The sequence below is a fragment of the Diachasma alloeum genome, unplaced genomic scaffold (assembly GCF_001412515.2).
Source record: "Diachasma alloeum isolate Michigan unplaced genomic scaffold, Dall2.0 Dall_scaffold_00369, whole genome shotgun sequence".
Taxonomy (NCBI): domain Eukaryota; kingdom Metazoa; phylum Arthropoda; class Insecta; order Hymenoptera; family Braconidae; genus Diachasma; species Diachasma alloeum.
This window is the reverse complement of record NW_021680508.1, coordinates 573,575-600,570: the sequence shown is the minus strand read 5'-3', so window position 1 is coordinate 600,570 and position 26,996 is coordinate 573,575. Positions and strand designations below refer to the sequence as shown.

The 26,996-nt window shown below is 38.5% G+C and overlaps 1 protein-coding gene across 2 annotated transcripts in view; it reads left to right on the top strand.

Annotated features, from left to right (window-relative positions):
• Positions 1-20,748, top strand: part of LOC107041612 (zinc finger SWIM domain-containing protein 8) — a 64,673-nt gene extending 43,925 nt beyond the window's left edge. Inside the window, exons 2-6 of one of the 2 annotated variants that reach the window (XM_015262232.1) lie at positions 7,677-10,488; positions 10,626-10,782; positions 14,100-14,305; positions 14,387-16,120; positions 19,311-20,748. In XM_015262232.1, the coding sequence (XP_015117718.1) occupies positions 8,105-10,488; positions 10,626-10,782; positions 14,100-14,305; positions 14,387-16,120; positions 19,311-19,377 (4,548 nt within the window). In that variant the 5' untranslated portion in view covers positions 7,677-8,104 and the 3' untranslated portion in view covers positions 19,378-20,748. Of the gene's footprint in view, positions 1-7,673; positions 10,489-10,625; positions 10,783-14,099; positions 14,306-14,386; positions 16,121-19,310 lie in introns of both variants that reach the window. The other variant, XM_015262231.1, reaches the window with a different exon arrangement.
• The last annotated feature ends 6,248 nt before the right edge of the window (positions 20,749-26,996 follow it).

Below are 26,996 nucleotides of genomic sequence, written 5' to 3'. Positions count from 1 at the left end.
AAACAATATTTATAAGGTACTTTCATCACTCGATCCTGTTTTTCTGACATTTTCGAGCCAAAAACATTTACAGAGTATTTTCCTAGATTTCAGCAGGTGTACTAAACCGCTGGATGGCGCCACTCGAAAATTTCGGCCTCCGGTGAGTTGACGTCACAGGGCTTTTAAGAAACGTTTAAAAAATGCAATTTTTAAAAGAAAATAAATAATTATTAAATCATTTTTCATGTGTTTCCTTATCAAATATGAGTTCTTGGGAGTATATACTTGAGGGAATAAAAATTAAAAAAAAACATGCAAGTTCCCTATTGGGCTGTTTACCCTACCTAGAAAATCGTGGCAAATTTTACTGTACGAAAGGTAATCGCGAAGTGAAATGTAATTCAATAAAAAAATACCTGTTTATGGAGGATATTTGATGATTCATTCGGTAACAACAACAAGTTCGAACCTATCCGACAGAAAGCACGTGATCGTTACTTTTCACGTCATTAGTGTTTCATTGTTGACTCGAGTTTCACCGTTCAAGCGAACCGTTCGTTAACTATTAACGAATATTTATTTGGTCATATTCACCTCTACCATTCGCTAATATATTTAACGAATCTCGTCTGGAATAAATGAATCATTCTATTGCTGTATGGTGACACTGTATGGTACACTTTTTGGAAATTTCTATCGAATTTAATTACCACTGAAATTTCAAGGAATTGCGTCATTGAAAATTCAGAATTTCGTAGAGAAATCAAAGAGAATTGTGAATTTCAGTTCCATTTGTTAAAAATAGTACATTAGTCCGCGCGCTTCGCGCGCGTATATCCTACTCCATGGGGTTTAATGTCAATTGTAGTGAATAGTTTTATATTAAATCTATGATGTGAATATCAAGTTTTCTGAAAGAAAAGTCTCAGGAATGTTTTTCTCAGTCGGTTGAGTGCTCTTGCCCACGGTCCAGGGCAGACTATCGACGGTCCCGTTCATCGTGGGGACCCCCGACCCAGGTTCGTCATTTGTTTAGACTACGTCGAGATCTGCGTCGCCAACGGATCGATTGCTGAGAGGATGTTTACGCTATAGTACGCATGCATCTCTCCGGATAAAGCTAATTCCGTCCCTGGCTACGATTATCTAGTCCCAATATTAATATGTGGATATTCTTTTTACAATAGTATAGAATATAATATAATAAAGTATTATCGTAATATCTTTAAGGTATGCTATCATCATTTGTAAAAAATCTAATGACACAATACGCCGAATAGATGGGCTTCAAAAAATGTTACACTGGATTTTTTATCAAAGGATATTCTTAAATTTTCTGGACAGTGGGCACTGGATGCGATTTAGGGGGAAAAAAATCATGAAAATTCAGATTTCACTGAAAATTCTATGTAATTTGGCACTGAATATTCATATTTGATTGGAAATTCAAATCAATTAAAGAATTCTCGTCTTTATACTGCTCAAAATTCTGGAATTTTACTGAATTTTCAGTGAAACTTGAAATCTCATCATTTTTTCTCCCTAAATCGCATTCGGTGTCATTGTGCTGAAAATTGGTAGTCAACTGTCCATGAAATTTCATTTTTTTCTAACAGTGTTAGCGGTGGATTTTATCCATTAAAAAATCGCTGAGGATGACAGAAACCGGGACTACTAGGGGAGGATGGGGCAAAACGGCCCCCCTTCAATCGTCAATATTTTCCGATTCAATAATCCGATTGGGATGAGTTAGAGCTCGTGTTGAAGAATGAAAAATTATCTTCAAAATGAAGTTGAAACTGGGAATTTTCACAATGTCATTCACAAGTTATTGACAATTGAAGGGGGGCCGTTTTGCCCCACCCTCCCCTACTCTAATCAGAAATCGTAGCCTCATGTTTTCGACATTTTCCATACAATCGATTCGATGAGTCATATCCTTTTTAGATTAGTAATCATTGAGGAATCAGTTATTTGTTTCAATCAATGTGGAGTTCAATAACCTTTGAATTTTCAACTATTATTTCCCCCCGAATCTACTCGATAGAAAGTGACACTTGGCACAGCTGCCAGAGCTAGTCGTGCCGCAGTTAATTGGTGAGTTTCGAAGAAAATTTGCCACATTTCCTGATGTCGAATGCATTTGTATTGCTTGAGAATGACTCAGCTTGTCCTTTTGGCTCTCGAGCCAACCCCACTTGGAAAAATGAGACCCTGGTTAATTAGCATTTCGTCGTTAATGAGCAAGGCGGGGTTCTCATTCACTATCAGAACCATCGATTCTTCACTCGTTCAATCGCTAATTGTTACACCATCAATGATTACAAATAGCACCTTGTAGGCATCAGCACAAGTCACAAAGATTTACAAGCGGTGGCCATTGATTTACGCCTTGTCCACACACGCGTTACAAATTTAACGTTATTCAGTGTGGAAATGTACACTCGAGCGGCTCACAACGACGTCCATTCATTCTTCGGGTCTCCCTACTATGCATGTTTACTTTTATTTTTCATTGAGTTCTAGATGTGATTCATGAAGAAGTTGAATGAAATTATTCTATCAGAGAATTTCAACAATATGAAGAGAGTATGGAATTGCTGCAAGTCAAATCGTTCAACCTTAATCCATTTCGATTTTGCTTCCGAAGGGAAGCTTTGTAATCGTTGATTTCGATGATAGGGGAGCTGTTGTATGTATCGCCCACCTAAGGGAAATGAGTCTTTTTTTTCCAGCCTCGCGCTCTACAAGGAGTCATAAACGGTTAGAATGGGTTCTTCGAGGTCTTTACTCGAAGATGTGAAGAGGAACGGATTTTTTATTAACATTAAATGTGGGATTCGGTGAAGGATAGAAGGGTTTTGTAATTTATAACACTCGGAATTAGCGTACATATCGAATTGAATTTATGCACAGCGAAAGTAACTTTGGTTTACACCATGAGAGCTGGAACGAGAGTGAAGCTCCCGCGACAACAGTATTAGATCATCCGATCGAGGATGTCCGAATTATTACGAATCGTCGCAAGGATGTCTTACGACAAGGACAGCGATATATCGGCGACACGTGTCACGGTACGAAATTCAGTTGCTGAGCCGAACTCGAAAACATACATTGAAATGGTGTGAAATAAGTATAAAAGTAGCTTCGCTACATTAAACATATTTAATTATGTAATTCAATTGCCATCGGCCAGTGAGCGAGGGAATCGAACTTTGAGGGTAATACCGCCCGGCAAGCGTCCAATACCGCCCACCTTGTTTTTATGACTTTTTTGAGTAATGCAGACCAACTGTTATAATTTTTCTTATTTTCATCCTTCTTTTCCATTCTTTGGCTCCATTTTGAGAACGATTTTACGTGAATAATAATAAATTATCCTGAATTTACCCGATGTTCCTGTGGCCACCGACTACCCCAAACAATCAAGCTGTCACTCGATCGCCCTCTAGCTGCAGGGTCTAGCAGCCCTATAGAAATCCTGAGCGGCATTATACCCACAAACTCTGGGCGAAATTACCCACAAACGCGGAGACTGATAAAATAGCCAATAATAGATGAATATATTTTTCTGCAATCGAAAAGGTCGCAATGGATGTGGAAATGTACAACGAACATATACTTCGCACTGCATTCAATTATGGACCAACTGGAAATTTGACAAATCTTGAATTCTGGGGTCGAAATATTTCAAGGATTCGGTAGGAAATGATTTTCATTTTTTTTAATGATGTTTCCACGGTAGAAAATTGAAAATTTCGGTTGAAATTACTTGTCGTTATCAAATATTTGCATAATAAAGAAAGAAAAATTTTTTTTTCTCAGTCAATCCTGAGAAATACGGGTGGGCGGTATTACCCATTGGGCGGTACAGGCACTAGCTACCCTAAAAATGTATTGATTTTCGTGATTGAATGAATCAACTGTTTGAATTGATTTGAGGAGAAATTAATTCCGGAGAATTTTACAAGGGGAAAAAACCTTTTCATTCCATTATAATCTGATTGTGAAATTTTCAATTGTGTATTGTCGTCAATCCTATCAATTCTATTGCTGAAACTGCATCGTTAAGCTTTTCAGTAATGACCATCTCCATTCAATTCCCTCTCACATTTTCCCTCCCGCTATTTTTTTTATCTCAAAATTCTCGCATTCATTTGCCGCTAGTATTGTTCGTTTACGTTCATCCCAGCTTCACTGTCGACCAACTGCGAGCCTCCTCTCCTCATTTGCGTAATGCCTCGTTTTTTTTTTTTTCAATCTTTTTGTACCCCTGATGCTAAGCAATTTTCTCGCCTTCATTTACTTACTTCAACACTTTTTCTTATTCTGGATGAAGATTATTTTTAGGGTCTTTTTCTTCCGAATGCAAACTTTGTAATAGTTTTGATGATTCAAATTTTGCTTCTAATTTTACTTTGGAAATGACGTAGAATGTCATGAAACGTGCAGATATGATGTTTTTAGAAAATGTATGTGCGAATTTTTTGGAAAATTTTTATAAATCTTCACAGAAAGAGGACTAAAATTGAAGCTAAAAATCTGAAATTCCGTGACATAATTGGTATTACTTTGGAGCACTTCTGGGCGCAATTTCAGTTCAATCGGCCAAGTAGTTTCCGAGAAACAGCAATTTCTCAAAAATCTTTTTTCCTCAATATCTCGAAAAATACATGGAGAGAAATATTCAATAAAAATTACATATCATTTCCGTAATTCCGGAGCGCACTGTGGTTGTGGGAAATTTTACGGAACTGTCAGGGAAAAAATTACGAACCGTCACTTAAATTTTCTGAGTCGATTCCGTAATCGGTGAACGAACTGGGTACGTGATCTTTGTACGCGACTGAATTGAATTTTTTTGACGTCAAAATATTCCTTGTAACAATATCTATCAAATCAAATTACTATATTGCTATGTAACTAGGGACAGTTTGGTAATAATCGGAATTTTTCGTTTTTATGAGGAAATCGTTCTGTGCACGATAACTCCCAGAAACAGATAGGATGTGGGAATTTGGTGAGATTGTAGCTTTTATGGTATTACAGGATGGGATTGTGGGTATCCAAAATCGAGGAAGTGGCTTAGATATTCAACGTTCTGTGAAAAACTGTTTTGCTCAATATCTCCCAGACTACTGGTCCGATTATTTTTTATTCGCAAAATACTCGTCTTGTTTTTATTTCCCTTTGGGATTTGCATAGCGCCGTCAAATTGGAAAAATAATGTTTAGAGTACTGATGCGAGCGCCCAGATCGCTACGGTCAATTCAATTTGTCATATGTCATCGACATGTTTTAATAGATATTAAAAATGAGATAACGTTTCTGGATGGACAATAACTTTAATGGTTCGGGAAAATACGGGGGATAGATTCTCGTGGTTTAAGAGTCTCGTAAAATATAACATTATTTGATGCTGCCTTTCTCCGGTCTGAACCCTACCCTTTTATAGCCATCGCATAAAGCTTTATATTTTGTACTTCGAGTATTACATGAACTAATGCTATTGCCTCGGGAGGAGCTTTGCAATTTCGTGGCAAGCAGTATTTTTATAATGGTCTAGCATCTTGATGTTTGTTCATGGGGACAAGAAGATTCGGGAAGTAAATTCATTTCCTATTGAGATGTGACACAAAAGACCGAGTACATACAGATTAAATTCATGTTTAAATTGGAAAAAGGGCAAAGAGAATTATATGGGTTGGTAAATATCGACCCTGGCTTTAGCCATCGGCGGTTATCCTCTACCATCTCTCTCCCTCTTGAACAATATTTTTTCCCCTCTTTTCACTTCTAATGCACATTCTCGTACTCCCCTTTACTCATTGCACTTGGTGAGCCATTAAAAGCTCCAACCAGACAGTGAACAAACGCTCCTTTCGTATTTTCCTGATGGCCACTAACTCATAGTAATTAACGTTTCGTCGCTGAGTAGTTTGCACCGTTCGAATAATTCCCGGAAGACACATGTACGTGTTTTGAGAGTGTATGAGTAGTCGACTCATTCTCTATTTGTCTTTCACTTTTCTCAACTGAAGAGATAAGATAAACCAGAATGATCCCCTAACTCCTTATTCGCCGATCGTCATGGTGATGGATGACGTTCAGGAATTATAATTTTTTCTCTCAACACCCTTTTGGGTTTTTAGGATTTTTTCTTTCCTATCCCTCCAATGGGATTAGAGAAACGGAAAAGGAATAAAAGAAAAGCTCAATTAAAGTAAAAACTTGACCAGGTACAGCCGTCTTTTGCAAGACTCCTCCCGCTCGGACAATGAAACTGTAAGAGTTACGGCATTACAAATTTTGTTTCCCCAGATGGAAATTGGACTCGATTTTCCCGAATGCCAACCCCCAAACTCTAACTATACCGCCATTTTTTTATAGAATGTTTCATTGATTCATTGACCATAAGATGAAGTACAGTTGGTCGTACAGGCAACGTTTTTTCCACATCGACAACCAAAGTGGAAAGACGAAGAATAATTCTTGGAGTTAAAGTTAGTTCCTATATAAATGCTGTTGCACTATGAGTAGGAAGACTGAAATGTTGTGACTAGCACTGAAACGTTTAAATAACATTATGAATAATTGTTTAGGGACTCTGTGGTCCGCTGGATTTATTAGGCACAATAAATTGGTCAGTGAAACTAGGGATCCCGCTGCTTTTTGGCCTTAAATCTGTATATAAATACTCAACTTCTAGTTATTTACAAATATATATATAAGAGTATAAAGTATCAGACTCTTTAGCCTTTGTCAAGCCACCAGTATTTTTTTATGTTATCTCTAAGAGTATCTTCTACATCTTGTTGGTAACCACTTAGCTACTGCCTTCGGTCATTCAGTAACTATCTTTGAAAACTCATAAGTTCCTTTGCTTTCAGAAGACTGGAATGTTGTAGTTAGCACTAAAATGATCAAATAACGTTATGAATAATTTTCTAAAAACTCTGCGATCAGGTGTTTTTGTTAAGCACCGCAAATTGGCCAGTAACACTGGTGATCCCGTTGCTTTTTGGACTTCAATTTGTACATAAATACTCAACTGCTGGTTATTTACAAATATATATAAGAGTATAAAGTATGAAACACTTAAGGCTTTGTCAAGCCACCAGTATTTTTCGGTATTATCTCTAAAAGTGACTTCTGTATCTTTCTACTAACCACGCAGCCTCTGACTTCGATCGTTCAGCAAATATCCTTGAAAACTGATAAGTTCCTTTGTTTTCGGAAGACTGGAATGTTGTAGTTAGCACTAAATGATCAAATAATGTTACGAATAAATTTTTAAGGACTCTGTGGTCGGATATATTTGTTAGCGACCAGAAATTGGCCAGGAAATCTGGCAATCCCGTTGCTTTTTGGTCTTAAAGAGTGTCTTCTGTATCTTTTTCACAAACACAGAGCCACTGCTTTCGGTCGTTCAGTAACTTGAAAGCTAATAAGTTCCAGCAAGATTTTTTTGACCGTTCATGTATTTCATGATTTTTTGATGTTGTAACTTATGGCCTCAGCGGTCCTCAGCAATTTTAATATAAATTAATCACGTGAAGAAATCTCTTAAAGTCTAAATTGTCCCAACGTTTCGACTTCCAGGAAAGTCCTCATCAGGAGATTCTCTTTACTCTTTGATCGTTAAAGGTACCGATGTTGATCTAAATAGCTAATAAGTTCCTTTGTTTCAGAAGGCCAACAAGTGCCAACGCTATGCGAGCTGTCTGCCCGCTGCGTGGCATCTCACATTCCCTTCGAGCTCGTCGAGCACGTCTACCCCCCAGTTCCCGAGCAACTCCAACTCAGGATAGCCTTCTGGAGTTTTCCCGACAACGAAGAGGACATCAGACTCTACTCGTGCTTAGCAAACGGAAGTGCCGACGAGTTTCAACGGGGGGAACACCTCTTTCGCGGTCGAAGTGTCAAAGAACCTTTACAGATCGGGTTTCACTTGAGCGCGAGTGTCAATGTCCAGGGTTTTTCCGGGACCGGGGGTGATCGCACCCAGTGTAAAGTCGCGGTAACCTTCGATCGTCGTCGCATAATCTCGTGTAACTGCACGTGTCCATCAACCGCTTATTGGTGTTCACACGTAGTGGCAGTATGTCTCCACCGAATTCACATGCCCACCCAGGTCTGCCTACGGGCGCCGGTGAGCGAGTCTCTTTCGCGTCTCCACCGCGAACAACTCCAAAAATTCGCGCAGTATCTCATCAGCGAACTGCCACAGCAGATTTTACCAACGGCACAACGTCTTCTTGACGAATTACTGTCTGCTCAGCCGAGCGCCATCAACAGCTACTGCGGTGCGCCAGATCCCACCGCAGGTGCCTCGGCTCACGACCAGACCTCCTGGTACCTTGACGAAAAAACCCTTCACGGTAACATCAAACGAATCCTCATAAAATTCTGTGTCCCCGCGCCCATCGTCTTCAGCGACGTGAATTACCTCAGCACGACAGCTCCACCCGCGGCCACCGAATGGTCCTCCCTCCTTCGTCCTTTACGCGGTCGCGAGCCCGAGGGCATGTGGAACCTTCTTTCGATTGTTCGCGAGATGTTCAAGCGCACTGATCGCAATGCGATACCATTACTGGAGATTATCACTGAGGAGTGCATGGCTTGTGAGCAGTTCTTGGTGTGGTGGTTCAACACCAAAGTGGCACTTCTCAATGGCACAGGCCATGGCGGTGGCAAACACGGCAGCATGAACAGCAATGCCCATGCTTCTCAACACGCCTGCTCCTCTCTGTGCGACGAGATCGTCGTCCTGTGGAGACTGGCAGCTTTGAACCCTGGGTTATCGCCTTCTGAACGTGAAATGCTTCACGGACAGTTCACAGCGTGGCACATGAAGGTTGTTGACAAGGTGACGAAGAGCCGAGGGAGTTCAGTGAGCCACAATACCCAGAACAGAAATCATGGAGGTGCGCAGAAAGACTCCTTGAAGACCGATATCGATGTCTTTACTGGGTTCAAGCCGGCCTTGGAGGCTTGTTATCTGGACTGGGATGAGTACACCCTTCCCGGCATTACGTACACAGCTGGTAGCAATCCCATGTACCACTGTCCGTTCACCTGCTTCCGTCACGCTGGCGACAGCCGAACAGAGGTCAATCAGGTCAACTCCTCGGCTGCTGTTCTCAACTGTCAAGTTCCAAATTCTCATCATCACAGCAGGCGTCCTCACATGGGACTCGTGGAATTCAGTTACATGGACAGAAAGTGCCTAAACTCCCGAGAATTTCCCGGTTTCTCCTCAAGAAATCCTAACAATGCGCCGGGACCAAGCAGCGGTGCCAATAACGCTAGTGGTGGACGCGATGGAAATCGATCGAGTGTGAGCTCCGAAGGCTTCTGTGAAAACGACGGCGACATGTTCCCACTACCACCACCAGTTGTTCTAGTGCGACGAGGCTATGGTGAACTGAATAACTGCGGTGACACTGACTCACAGGAAGGTGGTGGAAGTGATCTATCGTCCAACAGCAATTCAAGTTTGAAAAACGCTCAAGATTCAGATAAGCATCGCTCAAACGCCTCGTTCAGTGATAGTAGTGATAGTAGTAATAATATTGAAGGTGTACCGAGTACTTCCAACACTCTACCGAAAGCGTCTACATCGAAAGACACGAAGGATCCATCCAGGCGGCCCTCGAAAGACGAATCGTCATCGTCCAGCTCAGACAGCCCATCAGGGGATGAGTACAATTTCTATTACTACGACCCGAAGGCGGCTGCCAGCATCAACGCGACTGATGGAAAAGAGTCTAAAGCTGAGAACCAGGGGAGTGCGAACGCCAGTGCAGTCCTTGGTAATCTCAAGCAGACAGAGGATCCGTGGGATGTCTTGTTTGCAAGGGCAGAGGGACTTTACGCTCACGGCCACACGAGGGAGGCTTGCATCCTCGGGGTGCAGTTAGCGGAAGAACTTTTGTCTCATCCACCTGATTTAATGGTTGAAGTGCCACCTGTTCCCGTGAAATCTAAGAGAAAGAAACAACCGGTTAATCCTGCCTCTCATCAGCTGACTTGTTTGGCTTCAGCCACTCTGGCCAAATGCGGTTTTCTCTGCACAGTTCTAGCTGAGAATCCTGAGCATCATAATCTAGCGTTCAGGGTGGGTCTCTTTGGACTGGAGATGGCCAGACCTCCAGCCAGTACTAAACCACTGGAGGTTAAGCTCGCGCATCAGGAGAGCGAACTCGTTGGACTGCTCAAGAGAATTCCACTAGGTCCTGCTGAGCTCTCAATGCTTCGCCAGAGGGCAGAACAACTCAGAGATGGAGTGCTCAGGTCTCGGGGACATGCACTCCTACCCATAATGCTCGCCAGCTTGATATTTGATGCTTTCAATACACCCAGATTAAAGGGCGACTGGTCTGTCCTGACGAATGATAATGACGAGAACCTTGGATTTGACGCTGCTGTTGCTGCACTAGGATTAAAGGCTAATGTCAGCGAGGCGGATCATCCTTTACTTTGCGAGGGCACTAGGAGACAGAGGTATTTACCAACGTCTGGGGGAATGGTTGGCGGGGGGAGGGGGAGGGGTAATCTCGTGTGGATTATTTTTGTGGTTGTTTAGTTGTTTTTGATTAAATCTTGTGAGTCGGGTGTTGATTTATTTGGGGCTTTTACAGGGGAGATCTGGCGATCACTCTTCTGGTTCATTACAAGGACGAACCAACAAAATTAGCCAAGATAATGGATAAATTGCTGGATCGAGAGGTCCATCAGTTGATTAAATCACCAATTGTTAGTAGCTATTATAGCTCTAATCCTCCAACTACGAGCCAGGTGAGTAATTTATGGAATTTATTTTCTTGTTGATTATGGAAAAATTGAAGGACATCGGTACAATCATCAATCATCATTTTTAATAAAGTTGAATTTTGAATTAGTCAAATGGTTCATATTACTCAACAATTTTTAAATTATTCGATTAGTCATCAATAAATAAATACTGTAATAAATATTCGAATGCCGAATGAATTTATCAATCAGTAATTGAGTTCAGAAGATGATTATTTGGCTAATCGAAAAATCCTTTTATGAAATTTGGAATTATTTATTCAATAGTTGATTGACAATTACATATTGTCGATTACTTAATTCATAGTCAACTGAAAATGGAAGTTATCAATTATTTTATTATTTTTCAAATTTCGGTGAAGATAAGTAAACCTACAACCCCAACAAATACCTCGTTCAATTCGTTGACGATACAGCATTAATAGCCCACGGTAGAAATTATGATCCAGTCCGAAATGTACGAATCTGGATTAAAAATTGAGATCCGCTGTTCACACAAATAATGTTATTAAGTTGCCGATATAATTATTTGACCATAATCAAAGACAGCGATGACTTCAAGTGACATCAACTGGAATATTGAAGGTATAACTTGTCCACGGAACTGGAAATTAAAAAATCCCAAATTTTGTCTTTACGACCTTTTACTTTTAGGTCAGTCTCGATTTCTAAGGATAGAAATTATAGGCAAAAGGACGTACATGGTTAAAAAAAAACTGGAAAATTTTGCCATTACGACCTTTTGCTTTTAAGGAATTTTTCATTTCTGGTGACATAAGTTAAAGGCAAAAGGTCGCATATGCAGCTCATCGTCAATCTGAAAATGTAGGTATTATAATACGTTTCTCCAGTATTTTCACGCAGAATTGTAGAAAGAATAAGTGGAGATACGACCTTCTCACTTTAAGAAATTCGGAAAGTAGCTTTTTGGCGTTTATGACCTTTTGCTTTTAGACACGCGATATGTAACTTGTAAATACCAGACTGAAGGCCCTCGGGCGATGGCCAGTCGCAAGTCTCTTGCGACGAATTCCGTTAAAAATAAAAATAAAAAGTAAACCTTAATTATTGTAAGGTGCATACGTATGAAAAAATTTAGTAGAAAATCTTAACAAATTTGCCAGAAAATTCATGCCCAAGCGTTCTTACAGAAAAAAATCCTAGAGAATATTCATGTAGAAAAATCGAAATCTATTGGTTTTTTCTTATCAAATATCAAATATCATCATAGAATCAGCGCAAAAAACAAATAGAATTTTAACAGTATCACAATAGAATTTCTAGAGAATTCCAATAGAATTTTCTAGCGAACTCGCTAAGTTTTTTCATTGAATTTTTTCATATGTGCAACATCTCATAATATTACACAAAAATAATGATTGATGCCGATCTGTGAAAATTAATGGTTTTGGTAACATTAAACTTGTATAAGTTGAACCGCATTTGAAAATTCAGAAAATTTATTAGTCTATTGTACTTGTTGTTAGAGTTGAATGGCATATCGATAAGTTCAACGTCTTTTCCATGATATCCCTCGAGGGATAATGTAGGGAAAATTTTATGTATTCAAACTCCTGATGAAGAAAAAATTCTAGATATAACGCAAACTACTGGGAAGAACATCATTTCTAGCCTTGAGAACGTCTAAATATTCTTTCAGAACAAAAGAATTTCATCCTGTTGGAAAACTTTTATAGACCATAAGGGCATAAATTTCGTTTTCAACGAATGTGAGTACAGATCTCGCCTTCGGCTCAGCCTGTAAACTTCACATTCGTCAAAACGAAATTTATGCCCTTGTGGTCTAATATACTATTCTCTCAGTCTGAAAACGAAATTATTTGTCAGAAGATTTCAGATTTTTAAAATTGACAAGAGAATATTTTCTTATATCAAGTAAACCTTCTTTGTCAAACGTAATATTTTTTTCTGTCAGTGTATAGAAAATCGAATTCTATTGACTTTTTCTATAAAATATTTTTTATTGAACATTCCAATAGAATCCACCAAAAAGTAATAGAAATCCAATAAAATTGTCTAGTGAATTCACTAGGTTTTTCTATCAAATTTTTCCATGTGTGTACTATTAAGGTGTTTCGTGTAAAAAGTCCAAGTAATGAAAAAAATTTGAAAAATTCATGGGAGAAATATCTGAGTATACTGCATCATTGAGAATTTTTGCACATTTTTTTCCGATCTCAGTCTCAAGAAAAAAAATAATGAAATTTGGATGTTTTTGTAACCCCTCCAGCTATAACCTCCGAGGTTACCCCGTTCTCAATTAGGGAAATTTCCATGGCACCCAAAAAAATAATGAACTATTGAGGAAAAACTAGTGGGTGATAAATCAAATCTTTCTTGAGAACACGTAGAAGTTTCAGATTTTTTTCTTATTTCATAACAAAGTTATTTGAACAAATGATTCAAAAAATTATGAGTTTCGGGGCAATTACGCCCTCACGCGCAGGCGCGTGATTCGAATGTCAGTGAGCATCATGGGACAGGTATGGGTTGGACCATGGAACTGAGAGAGAGAAAACACTCGACAAGTCTACCAACTCGACATGCATTTTAATATGATTTCAATAATTAGAAAAACATCCAATAAAATTTATTTGATACCCGTAGGTAATGAGAAAAAAATCAATCAATCTGATAACTAAAATCAGTATTCAAAAAATGTTCAAATACACCCTTAAATAGTTACTTGAAAATTGGAAAATTTCGTGCTCAGCGATTGAATCGGGGCTCGAGAACAATAAGACTTCCCTTCCGTTTCACCCCCCGGTGATCTACACTCAAAACAACTTAAGGGGGGACCCCTGTGAAATTTGAAAGTCTTCGGTGGATCTAGGGACTTATTGAGCGACTTTAGTTATATGATAGAATATGTTAAAAAGTTTCTTTTTTTTCGATTTTTTCATGATCTATATAATCGATTGTGACACGAAAGCTTAACTTTGTTCTTTGGAGTCTCACGAGCATTAAAAAAAAAATCAAATCGGCTCAAAGTTGGGAAACGAGGAAAGTTTTACAGGTGGAAACACGAAAAACTACGTTTTCCGTGGCAGTACGGGACAAAACAGATTGGGTCCGGGAAGTTCCAACTTTTTAACATATCCCATCATATAAGTAAAGTCGCTCAATATGTCCCCAGATCCACCGAAGACTTTCAAATTTCACCGGGGCCCCCCCTTAACTGCCTTTGACATTTGAAAGAGATAAATTTTGGAAAAAAAATCAGATGTAATTAATGAAAAACCTTAATGTTATCTATCCAATGTTTTCTTCTCAAATTACAGTTGGCCGTATTCAGACGAGCAAAAGCGTGCTCCTCACCCCTATCATCGAACGACGCAACAATGTCAGACAACCTAGCCGGCACAAGTTCACGCCCCCACAGTAGTACAAGTGCCGAGCTCGAAACTGGTATGAGTGCACTGACAGTGCAGCCTCAGCCAGCCCAACCCCCCCTGTCAACCCGAACAAAGGAAACGAGGTTAGGCAGGCAAGAGCGGAATGAAATTACACTCCAACTGTTACCTGAACCTGGCTCGCCCATTTTAATAAACAATTTCCTCCATTCCAGGTACAAAAGCAAGAAGGTGTACCCATCGATACCAAATCAACCCTCAGAGGCTGGTGCGCACTTTATGTGTGAACTAGCGAAGACTGTTTTACTGAAGGCAGGTGGTACCTCCTCGACATCCCTCTTCACCCAGGCATCAACCAGCCAGAATCACCATGGACCCCACAGAGCCCTCCACATGTGTGCCTTCCAGATAGGTCTCTACGCGCTGGGACTTCACAACTGCGTAAGCCCAAATTGGCTGAGCAGAACATATTCCTCCCACGTGTCCTGGATAACAGGCCAAGCGATGGAGATAGGTGCCCCAGCCATATGGTTCTTGATCGACAGTTGGGAGGGCCACCTGACGCCACCAGAGGCAGTCAGCATTGCTGACAAATCCTCACGAGGCAGTGACCCCAACATGGTGCGAGCAGCAGCAGAGCTAGCACTCTCCTGTCTGCCCCACGCCCACGCCCTCAACCCCAACGAGATCCAACGAGCAATCCTCCAGTGCAAAGAGCAAAGTGAGGTCATGCTGGAGAAGGCCTGCATAACCGTTGAAAATACAGCTAAAGGCGGTGGGGTGTACCCAGAAGTTCTCTTCCAAGTAGCGAAATACTGGTACGAGCTGTACCTGAGGCACACACCAGGTGGAGAGCAGCAGGACGAGATTCCCCACGAGAATCTCCAGTTGGACCCCAATGGAGGACTGCTAGTGGAGCCAGGGCCACCACAGGTGGACCTGAGTGCCAGTCAGATGATGCCTCAGCCCCAGGCTGTTGTCACCAGTGCCCAGCCACCGCAACCCTATCCACCCCATCCCACGATTACTACTCTGGTCCCAGGTGTTGGATTACCGTATCCAGTGGGACCTTACAGTTTCGTTCATCCTCTCCACTCTATGCCCACCTTCGGTGGTCCCCTGCCACCTCACAGGGTAGCACTGCCCCCTCCGCCTCACATGCAGATGTATCACGCTGCAATATCCCCTCATCCCCCTCATCCTGGCCACCCTCAGCACCCCAGGCATCCACCGCCTGTCACTCAGCCACCATCGGTTCAGCAGTACTATGCTCAGCCAACTGTGACCACTGTCAATGTCCATCCGGGCCCTGGCACCCACCACATGTTCACAATGCAGCAACCAATGCCTGTTAATGTCCAGCCTGATCAGTGTGGCCACAATGGAATGCCTCAGATGGTCCAGCCCCAGCCCATCATGAGCACAGTCAGGCCTCAGCCGCAGGTACATCGACAGAGCCCTCACCAAATGCGGGCACTCGTGGCTGCCTGGAGGGTCGGCATGCTTGCACTTGACACTCTAGGTAGACGGGTGCATGACGACAGACCCCAGGCCAAATACGCCAGAAATCCACCCTATGGGGAGGACGTCAAGTGGCTGCTGAGGATCTCTAAACGATTAGGGACTCAGTGCTTCCATCATCTGTGCGTGTGCACAGTTCAGAGCATTGTCAGTCCGTTTGTACTGCATGATGTCGCGTTGGAAGCCGCTAACTATCTTTCAAGGAGTAATCCAGCGTTATTCATACAGAATCTTAGGTCTACGGTACTGGCACCGCTGGTGCACAAGTGCCAGCAGATGTACATTCAGTGTCTTCATCATAAGTTGTATCATCTTATGTCCGGGGAGTATGAGGAGTTTGCTAGTGTTGTTTGCGCAGCTAGGGCGGCCTTCCATATCACCCCGGAGGGACACACGCAGTTTAAGGAGTGGCTGCAGTCTATGAAAAGGTGGGGTTTTAGTGGAGATTGTGGGTTTAAGGTATTTATGATGTAGTCGGGGAGGTCGAAAGAAAGTCAAGAAATTGATGATTTCTTTTATATATTCTTTGATGTTTTCAAAACCCCTGTGCAAAATCCCGGATGGCCTGGGAGAATGGGCGAAAATCAGGAATTTTTATAAAAAATGCATTTTAATACGGGATCTTATGGGAATTAGATATTAGGGACAAAATATTTCTTGATAAACTTCATTGTATGAAAGATATTTTTCTATCCTGAAAAGGCACCGTCTTGTATGAATGATTCGCCTCTTGAGCCAACTATTTCGTTGTTCACTGTTAGAAAAAATATTAAATTTCATGGACAGTTGATTACTAATTTTCAGGACGATGACACTGAATGCGATTTAGGGAAAAAACAAGCAGGATTGTAAGCCTTTTTGGCAGAACCCATGTGACATTTACTTTTTTTTTTCTACCAATTCCATTGGTAATAAGCTTCCGAATGGATTCGTACAATTTCGCAGGTGATAACTACTCAGAAAGCTATTCATATTGGTAAGGGGAGTAAACCACACCGACCTCTGATTCTGTCAGAGCAATACAATTTCATCCTGTAATGTCATAAGAGCTACAATTTCACCAAATTTCAACTTACTTTTTTCTCGAAAAGTCATCGTTGGCACGATGATTTCTTCATAAAAATGAATAATCCCGATTATTACCAAACTGTTCTTAGTGGCATAACAATATTTTTATTTGATTTTATACATATTATCATGATGAATATCTTGACGTAAAAAAAAAATCCAATTCAGTTACTTTCTTTTTGAGATATTGAGAAAATGGCTATTTTTGTCACAAGGCCGAAATAACATCTTACATTACAAGTGTATAAATTGGGGGGATATGGGCGAGTGGTGCGATGTTTTTAGCGACACAAGATCAACTAATGACCGTACTTTTGATAATAAAAAAAGTAGAAAATTTACACTTCTTAGAAAAAAAAAGACCGTACCGAACTCTACCTCTGTCATAGCTATGACATTCCATCAAATACAAAATACCATAAATTATTGTCATGACTTTTTAAGTCGTATAGAGACGCAAATCATTGATAAAATGACGATGTGTAATTTTTTAGAAAATTTTTTAAACAAGATTTTTGGATAAATTGCTCTATGCCCGGATGTACTGAATCGATTGACATAAAATTTTATACATAACTGTGAGCTCATAATACAAAGTAGTACCCAGAATCTCAGATGTCTAGACCAAGCTTGACCCGTATCATGGACACCACATTAACTTTAAAATGAAAAAGTTAGAAAAACGCTGATATCTCGAAAACTTTGTGTGGGCGGGCATACATATTTTGATTGATCTTGATAGAAGATATCGTGACAAATATTTTGAAAAAAAAAAGTAAATCGGCCCAGTAATTTAGGAGATATTAAGCATAACAGTTTTTCATAAAAAGTTGAATATCTTCTAAACTACTTATCCGATTCAGCTCGTGAACAATACAGTTCTGTAGTATCATAAGAGCTATAATCCTACCAAATTTCAACTTCCTATCTTGAATTTTCAGTGAGTTATCGTTTCCACAACGATTTCCTAGTAAAAATTAAAAATGTCGATTATTACTAAACTGACCCTAGTTACGTAGCAATATTTTGATTTGATTCGATAGATATTATCGTTAGGAATACTTTTCCGTCAAAAAACTTCAATTCGGTCACGTAGTTTATGAGATATTGACGAAAAAAGATTTTTTAGAAATTGTTATATCTCGGAAACTACTGGGCCGATTAAGCTGAACTTGCGCCCACAAATGCTCCAAAGTAATACCAAGTATCCGACAAAATTTCAGATTTTTAGCTCAAACTTTAGTCTTTTTTTCGTCGGGATTTATAAAAAATTTCCGAAAAATCAGCATACACATTCCGACATACATACATTTTCTAAAAACATGATATTTTCACATTTCATGACATTCTACATCATTTCCAAGCAAAATTACGAGATCGTAAAAATCATCGATTACAAGGATGATCTGTTTTCTAAGGCTCGGGCATGTAATGTACTATTCCTCTACTTGTTTTCGTTTTTCGACTGTTTCATTTTTCCCCACACCCCTATTTTTACTTCCGAATGGAAGCTTTGTAATCGTTCAAAATTAAGTTTCCAAATTTTTATGTCAGGGTAACTAAATATGGTCTAAAAAGTCTAAATATGCGATTTTTAGATAGTGTATGTATGTATGTATGTGTATGTGTAATTTTTTTCATTTTTTTTTCGCCATTTTCTTTATAGGAGCTTGATGAAATTTCATGAATTTTTCCATGGATATAGACGTTAATAGGCTCTATTCATCGACATCAATTAAAGTTGAAGTATTCGTAGAGTTTGTGAAATATTGGTATTTTTTCCAAAACCGATTTTTCGACGCTCAGTCCAAGAATTGTTATCAGAATAAAATAAATCATGGATTAAAAAATTTGTATTGATAGCCTCTTGATTCTATCAGAATATGATGCGGATCGCATCTATCACTGTTGAGCTACAGCATATAGTTTGTGAGATTTTTTTTTCATTTCTTTCATGATAAACTGGAAAAATTATCAGTCATATCAATGAAATCATGGCTCAAAAAGATTGTTTTGATGCTTTCTCGATGAAGTGCAAAGATGATGAAAATAGCATAACTATTTATTAAGTTGCATAGTAGCAATATGAAGCTTTAGGTCATATGGGGGTCATATATCGGTTATATAGGGTCATATAAAAGTTCTTCGGGGTTATATGAGGTTTGCATGGGGTTATATGGGAGTCATATGGAGGTCATATGTGGCAATATGAGGGTCAGATGGGGTTTTATAAAGTGATATGGGTTCATATGAGGTTCATATAGGGGCTGTATGAACACATGGGCGTCACTATTCAAAACAATAAAAAATAAGAGTAATAAATTTCAAAAATAGAGAATTCATTCGGAAGCATATTGCTAATTTGCTAGCAACATAAACTCCACCCATATACAGAAAATGCGATTATCCACTTGTTTTGGTAATTTTCAATTAACGATTTTGTTAGCCCATCAAGACTTGTTTGAAAACTTGTTCGTTTTTCTCTCAGTGCACGACAAGAGGAAGATTGAATGAAAATTGACCAATAATGTTGGTTATTTTTCCTTGTAGATCTCCCGCCTGTAACAAAGAATTATGGGCTCAAATAAATGCAGCACTCCAGGTAAATGGCAAATGACACAGAGCAGAGCCAGGCGTGACGTGGCTCACATCTCATCCCCACCCATCACCTCATTCCCAAGAAACACCGGCAGCATTACATCCACATCAGGCCCTTATGATACAGCATCAGCATATTATGGCCACTTTGAAGAATTTCGCCTGGGATAAGATCACGATACCGTGTATTATAGATGGACAGTATCAGCACAGATTGACCAATCGTCCATCATTACCATCACAAGTAGCTATGTTACAGCGTGATCCTGGTAATGTTTCAAGTGAGACATTGGATAATAGAGAAGAATGCAGTTGATTACGATAAGTCTGTCCATTGACTAATCAATTGCTATTTTTCATTGTTTTTATGTCATTTTTCTTTGGGCCTTGACACATTTTCTATGCACAATTTTTACCAAATTTTTGCCTCTTGCGTGGACAATTCGTCGATTCATTCTCAATCGTCTGAATTTAATGTCACATTAGCACTTAGGTAAATATGTAACACATGTTTCAAGAGGTAAAAATCGTAGAGGTAAAAATAATGAGAAAGGAGATGACATCAAGGTCTAAGCGAAATTGAAAGAAAATCCCTCGTCAGGTATGAAAAGAGAAAAGAAAGGAAAAATGGAAAAAAAATTGTAATCTTGATTTTTTTTTCGATGTAATCTTCTCTTCGTTTACTATATGCGAATTGTAAATCAAACGAATGAATACACGAGCCAAACACGAATTCCAATAATCAATCGTGGAATTTTATGAGAAAATTATATATATAATCGATTATCATAATGCATCAGAATGACTCATTTTTTTCGTAATAGAAGGAATAATAAACTTCGTTAGCCTCGAATAGATAGTAAATTTTATTTCGACTATAGATAGGATGAATTTTTCACGCATCTCGTTTCAAATATTTTTCTCTCTTTCTCTCTCTATATATTTTTTTGTTTCGATTTTTGTGACAAAAGAATTTAGTAATGAAAGTACTATTTATGTAGCGAACAATATTACTGATGAGAAGAATGCCACACGTGTGAGAACACATACATCAAAGATAAAGCAAACATTTACTCGAATAATTACATCGAAATTTTTATATGAATTGAACAAATAATGTGAAAGAAATTAATATGAATCGATTACTATTTTTTTTTGTTTCGTTTCAGTTTTATTTTTACCATTTGTGTAAACTTTTTCTCTTATTTTCAGCAATCATGAAGAACTAATAGATTGTTTTTTTTTATTTAACGCACAACATTGTATCCATCACATATTTTCTGTTCTGTCATTCCCAACACCAATCATCCATCAAGGAAATGATCTCTTTACTTATTAATTCTATATTATTTTGATTTTGATTTAAATAAAAAACGTAATGGAAAAATAAGATGAAAAGTATATTGAGTATTGTAGCATTGAACGTTGACATATCACCTAAAACTCAAATTTATTGGGAGATTATTAACACAGATCTGCTGCCACTTTTAGTTTGAGAGAACCTCGTTGGTCGTCGGATTCCCTTGTCGCGTTTGGATATTTATTTACAGGCATGAATGGATTCAATGAAAAAGTTTAGCGCTTTCTCTAGGAAATGCTATTAGTTTTTTTTACCGATTTTTACTTAAAATTTTGTGCGATTTTCATGTAGATTTCGTATGAACGACAAGAAAGAGGAAATAATTACACGGTAATTATTTCCTCTTATGACTAAATTTGGACGTCGCCGGCCTCAAAAACGAGACTGACCCCATTTTATAGATATTTTGATGCTGATTTTAAATTTCTGTTTGAAAATCTTTTTAGCACGTCTAGTTTTCGTGAAAAAAAAATGTTGAAAGTGTTGAAAAATAACTGAAAAGGGGAATTTAAAAAATTTATTAAGAAATGAATTTGGACGTAGGTTTTCCCAGAAAAAAAAATGAATTAATGAAAATGCAATTTGGTTAGTGCATTTGGTTTCATCCCAATTGGTTGAGTCGAAGTGAGTGAAAAAAATCTCGAAAAAGTCCAAATTTCATGATTTTTCTTGTAAAACTAAGTGATCGGAAGTTGATTGCGCACACTTTCACGCATACCAATCTCAAATCTATCTACACATGTGTGTTAACCTTGTGCGTCAATCTCTTTATTTTCCAACTTCATTTCAGCAACTAAACCTCTCCACAATTGAGGGTGACTTCTCATAAGAGCAATTAACCGGTGACCTTGCAGGAAAGGCATCTTCAAACTTCATGTTAAGTTAAGTCGAGGTTAATACACAGATGTAGATAGATTTGAAATTGGCGTGCATCGAAGTGTGAGCTTCCGATCATTTGATTTCACAAGAAAAATCATGAAATTGGGACTTTTACAGGATTTTTTTCACTCTTTCTGACTCAACCAATTGGGATAAAATCGAATCCACTAAACAAAACGCATTCTCATTAATTCATAGTTTTTTTCTGGGAAAAACTACGACCAAATTAATTTTTTTACATATTTTTCAAATTGCTCATTTTATCCATTTTTCAGCATTTCAACATTTTTTATCTCAAAACCTAGGGCTAGAAAGATTTCTCAAAAGAAATTCAAAATCAGCATTCAAATATCTATAAGATGGAGTCAGTTTCGTTTTCGCGGTCAAATACGTCCGAATTTTGTAGAACCTTATTATTAGAATTATTTATGAGGAAATTCACGCCAAATCAGTAGGCCAATAAAGTCCATGCCGGGGATTTTTTTTTGAAAAGATGGCGATTAAACAAAAATTTTGAAAAATTGAAAAATATTGATAATTGAGGGGAGTTATGATTTTTTGAAAATGGATAGTTCTCGTCAAAAATTTTTTTTCAATTTCATTGATTTGAAAATCAATAAAATTATTTTTATTTCAATGAAAATATTTAATAACATGAAAGAAAAAAGTTATTTACTCCAAGAAAATCCTCTATTACAATAAAAAATAAACGATTTATTTACTTCAAATAAAGAATTTCTCTAGGTGTACGCGCGCTCTGTGTCATAGTCGATCGAATGGATTGATTAGAAAAATCAAAATCTATTGATCTTTCTCAATCGCATGTTATCTATGAGTATTTCTACCGCGGGAAGAGGCTCCTGAATATTCGGTAGAAACCGGCAGTGAACTAAAAGGATTTCCAATAATAATAGCCTTTTTCATTTTTAACAAAATAAATTTGCCAACACTTTGTGACTTTATGCATAATCCGTCTATTTTGATAGCTGAAATGAATATTATCACCAAGATTAATATTCATCAGAATTTATCATCATTCTCTCGAAAGCTTCCAGTTTGATGAGAAGCCTGTGAAATTTCAATGGAATTTCCAACGGAATGCGCTATTTTCTTGAATTCTTTCATACATGTTGCATATTGCGTCATCAACCTCCGGTATTTCGCGATGTGTTACTCTTCCATGGATAAATTCCATGAAGTTTCAATTCTGCTCGGGTCGAATATATTATTCGTTAACATTCCTTTGATGTCTTCGAGTCGACTTCCTAAAAATTGAACAATTTCTTCACCGCCTATTATTATAAATCAATTTAAGTAAGAGGGGATGAAATTATCTTGATATTTTTCTTCAAATGCCCTCATGTATTATGTTCCAATCTCCTCCTCATCCCCCCTCCCTGGCTAATTAAAGGGAGATTGCGGTAAAATTTGAAAGTCCCTGGATTTCTTCACAATGAAGCTGAGTGTTCTCGCTCTTTGTTAGGATCCTCGAAAAAGTGGAAAAATGCAAACTCCAAGGGGTTTTAATTCGCGCAAGGGGCCGAAACCTTGAAAATCGTCAAAATGATGTGTCGATTGATGGTCAATCTAGAAATGAGCTTACGCATAGTTTATCTGTATACAAAGTATCAAATAGTATATTTTGATAGAAATGAGACGTAATTTGCCTGAGTGTAAAGTGATTGGCAGCCCTCGGCGCGAGGCGAAGCCGAGGGCTGCCAATCACACCATCTGAAAATTCCCGACTCACCTGTGTCGAACAATATTTATTGACAGAGATGTTGCGTTCAGCGAGTGGTCGAATTGTGCCTTTTTCGTTTACTTTTCGTTTACGAGTAAACGAAAAGGCACTTTCCGGTACGAGGTGAATGTAGCAGCAGTGTCAAAATAGTATATTTCGTAACGAGTGCAAAAAAGTGTTTTTTGGCGAGTGGGAGGTTTATATCTCGAGCCGAAGGCGAGTGATATAATCCCACGAGCTAAAAAACATTTTTATGCCACTCATGCCTGAAACCGGCTGGATTACACACTCGACGCTTCGCGTCTCGTGTCTAATTCAGCCGGTTTCTTCGTGACATAAAATTTTGTTCAGTACTTGTTGGGAAATTTCGTCCTTAACATGTGTGGTTACATCACTCGCCTTCGGCTCATGCTGTAAACCCCACACACGTTAAAGACGAAATTGCCCCACACGTGCTGAAATATACTATTTTGACACTGCTGCTACGTTCACCTCGTGTCGAAAAGTGCCTTTTCGTTTACTCGTAAACGAAAAGTCTTTTCGTTTACTAGTAAACGAAAAAAGGCACAGTTCGCCACTCGCTGAACGTAACATCACTGTCAAAAACTATTGTTCGACACATGTGAGACAGGAATTTTCACGAGTGTGATTGGCAGCCCTCGGCTTCGCCTCGAGCCGACAACTTCACACTCGTGAAAATTCTGTCGCACTCGTATCGAAATATACTATTTCACGAGTTACGAACAATATTTTTCATCACAATGTGGCGGAAATTGGATTTTTAGGCACGCTCCGCGTGCCTAAAAGTTCGCTTTTCGTCACAGCGTGATGAAAATGTATATTTACGTCCCTAGACCCGAGAAACCGCGATCCTAACCGAGCGAAGCGACCATTAAGGTTTTCGGGCCCAATGGCATAAAAATATTGAATTTGAGTAATATCCCATTACTTTCGCTATTTAAGTGGAATATGACGGTTACATAGATTTATGTCACAAAACGGTCATAATCGAGGAGTGCGATCAGAAAATTTTATCAAATCAAAGGACTATAACTTCTCATCAACGTTTTTTTATTGAAGGTCAGTCGATTATATCGTCACTAATTGGTCACATAATGAACATTTTGACCATCTATTTCGTTGAAATATGACCGTCGAATCGTAATATCGTCCTAATTTGGTCATATGATTTTCCAAAAATTTAATATAATTACAGGAAAATTAACGTGCTGTTCAATTAAATTTCCAATACCAACAGGGGAATCTTCTCCTGGCCACCAACTTGCACCTTCTTCGTGTTCTATGCCTCCAAACAAATAATACTTTATTTTAAGATTTCAATGGTCTTAAAATAAAATTTTCAAAAGTCTTAATTTGAAGCCCGAAATTCTCAAGTTGAGAGTTTCAAAAGTCTCAATTTCAGATTTTGTGATCTACATTTTGCCTTTCTGAAAGTAAGGCAAAATGTTAAGACTTTGGGAACTCAATTTGGAATCTTTCCCAAAGGGGAGTTCTGAAACCCTCAATTTGAAACATTAAAAAATATCAATTTGAGATCGCAAGCCTCAAAATCAAGCTTGTTTTTTTTTGGATATAGCACTAGAATTTTTCTACAAAATTGCCCTTCGTATAGTAGTCAACATATTGACATTTTTCAAACTTCAATCGATTCAAGCAGAGAACGCAGCTCAGACATAAGATTCATGAGTACCTGGGGATTCTAATTTATTGCAAAAATGACAAAACCAAATTATAAAAGAGAGCAATCACCCACTAGTTTATTCGTATGCATACGAACTATGTGTAATTTAATTTTTAGCGCACCCGCCCACACGGAAAAATCTATATATTGAAAATAATATATTCTCTATATATAATTGGACCAGTTTATCCATAAAATATACATAAAATATTTGTGTTATATATTTTCTATATACGTTTTGAGAAATCGACGAAGTTAGCCCAAATGATATATATTTTTTAAATATTTTTTCGTGGGGCTGATTACAAATTCAGTCACTCGAGCGATTTTCAAGGCTTCGGTCGCTTTTTAAGTGTTGTCCACCTTGGAACTCTCCGAACTTCGCGTCCTTCTTATTTTTCTGCGACTCTTAACGACCGACAAGAACCCTCAAATTCATGGTTACAAAATTCCGAGACTTTCAAATTTCATCGGGGTTTCCCCTTGATAATTGAAATTTCATTAAATCCCCGTAATTAAATTCTAAATCAATCTCAAGAATTCACCCTCCGACTCATCTATAATTGCCTAGAAACTGTCATAGCTAAGTAAAAAAAAGAAAGTACCGCACACATGAAAAAATTTCATAGAAAAACCTCGCGCGCTTTCTCTAATAAATTTTATTGAATTTCCATTCGAACTCTATAAGAATTCTCTTGAAGTTTTATTAGAATTCTATTTGTTTTTCGGGCCATCTCTAAAGGAATTTGTGCAAATACAACATGGTATCATCTTGTTAAGAGATATTTGGTAGAAAAAAGTTGATAGATTTTTCTACAGAAACACTTGGGCGTCAATTTTCCACGTTTTTTCCGCGGTTTTTTGTTCGTTTCTTATGGAATCCAAGAAAAAAAAACTTGGACCAGTCATTGCCCAGAATTCTTATAGAGCAAATGCCGACAGAATAAGTTATATATTGTCTACTGTATCGTATGTGTATGTATATATATATATATATATATATATATATATATATATAACCCGGTATGTGTATGTATAACCCGGTATGTGTATATATATATATATATATATATATATATATAACCCGGTATGTGTATGTATAACCCGGTATGTGTATATATATATATATATATATATATATATATAACCCGGTATGTGTATGTATAACCCGGTATGTGTATATATATATATATATATATATATATATATAACCCGGTATGTGTATGTATAACCCGGTATGTGTATATATATATATATATATATATATATATATAACCCGGTTGGTTTAACTCGCTTCGCTCGGTTAAATCGCGGTTTTCAGTCCTCGAGGCATAAAATATCGTGTGCCACATGGCAGTAAAAGTATTTTCCTTCGGCTCGGGTTATAACGTCACATTCGTCAGAATAGTATATTTCTAACCTAGGGAGGGAAAATAAAGGATTCTCAGCCGCCAGTGCAATTACCAGCCGAGCCGAAGGCGAGGTTGGTAAGCACGCGGCTGAGGGTCCTTTATTTTACCTCCCGTGGTTAGAACGAGATTTTCCGTCGCGGCGTAGGCGTAAAGTCAGAGTTCCCTCCCGCTTCGCAGGCGGCTGAGGATCCTTTATTTTCCCTCCCTAGGTTAGAAATATACTATTACTCCCTAGGGGCACAATATACTAATATTTACCCGTTTGAGAAAATCGTAAATTACGTTTTTGAAAACGCGAATTACCATTTCAAAAACATATTTTTTCACACACCTGCACGGAAAGTTCGCACTTTGCTCAAGTGAGTCACTCACCCACCCGCCCTCGGGTGGAAAGTACTCACTTTCCTCCCGCTCATCAAAGAGCAAAATACGAACTTTCCGTCCTGGCGGGCGCAAAGTTACATTTCCCTCCCGCTTCGCGGGAGGGAACTCGGACTTTGCACCTATGCCGAGACGGAAAATCGCGTTCTAACCACGGGAAGTA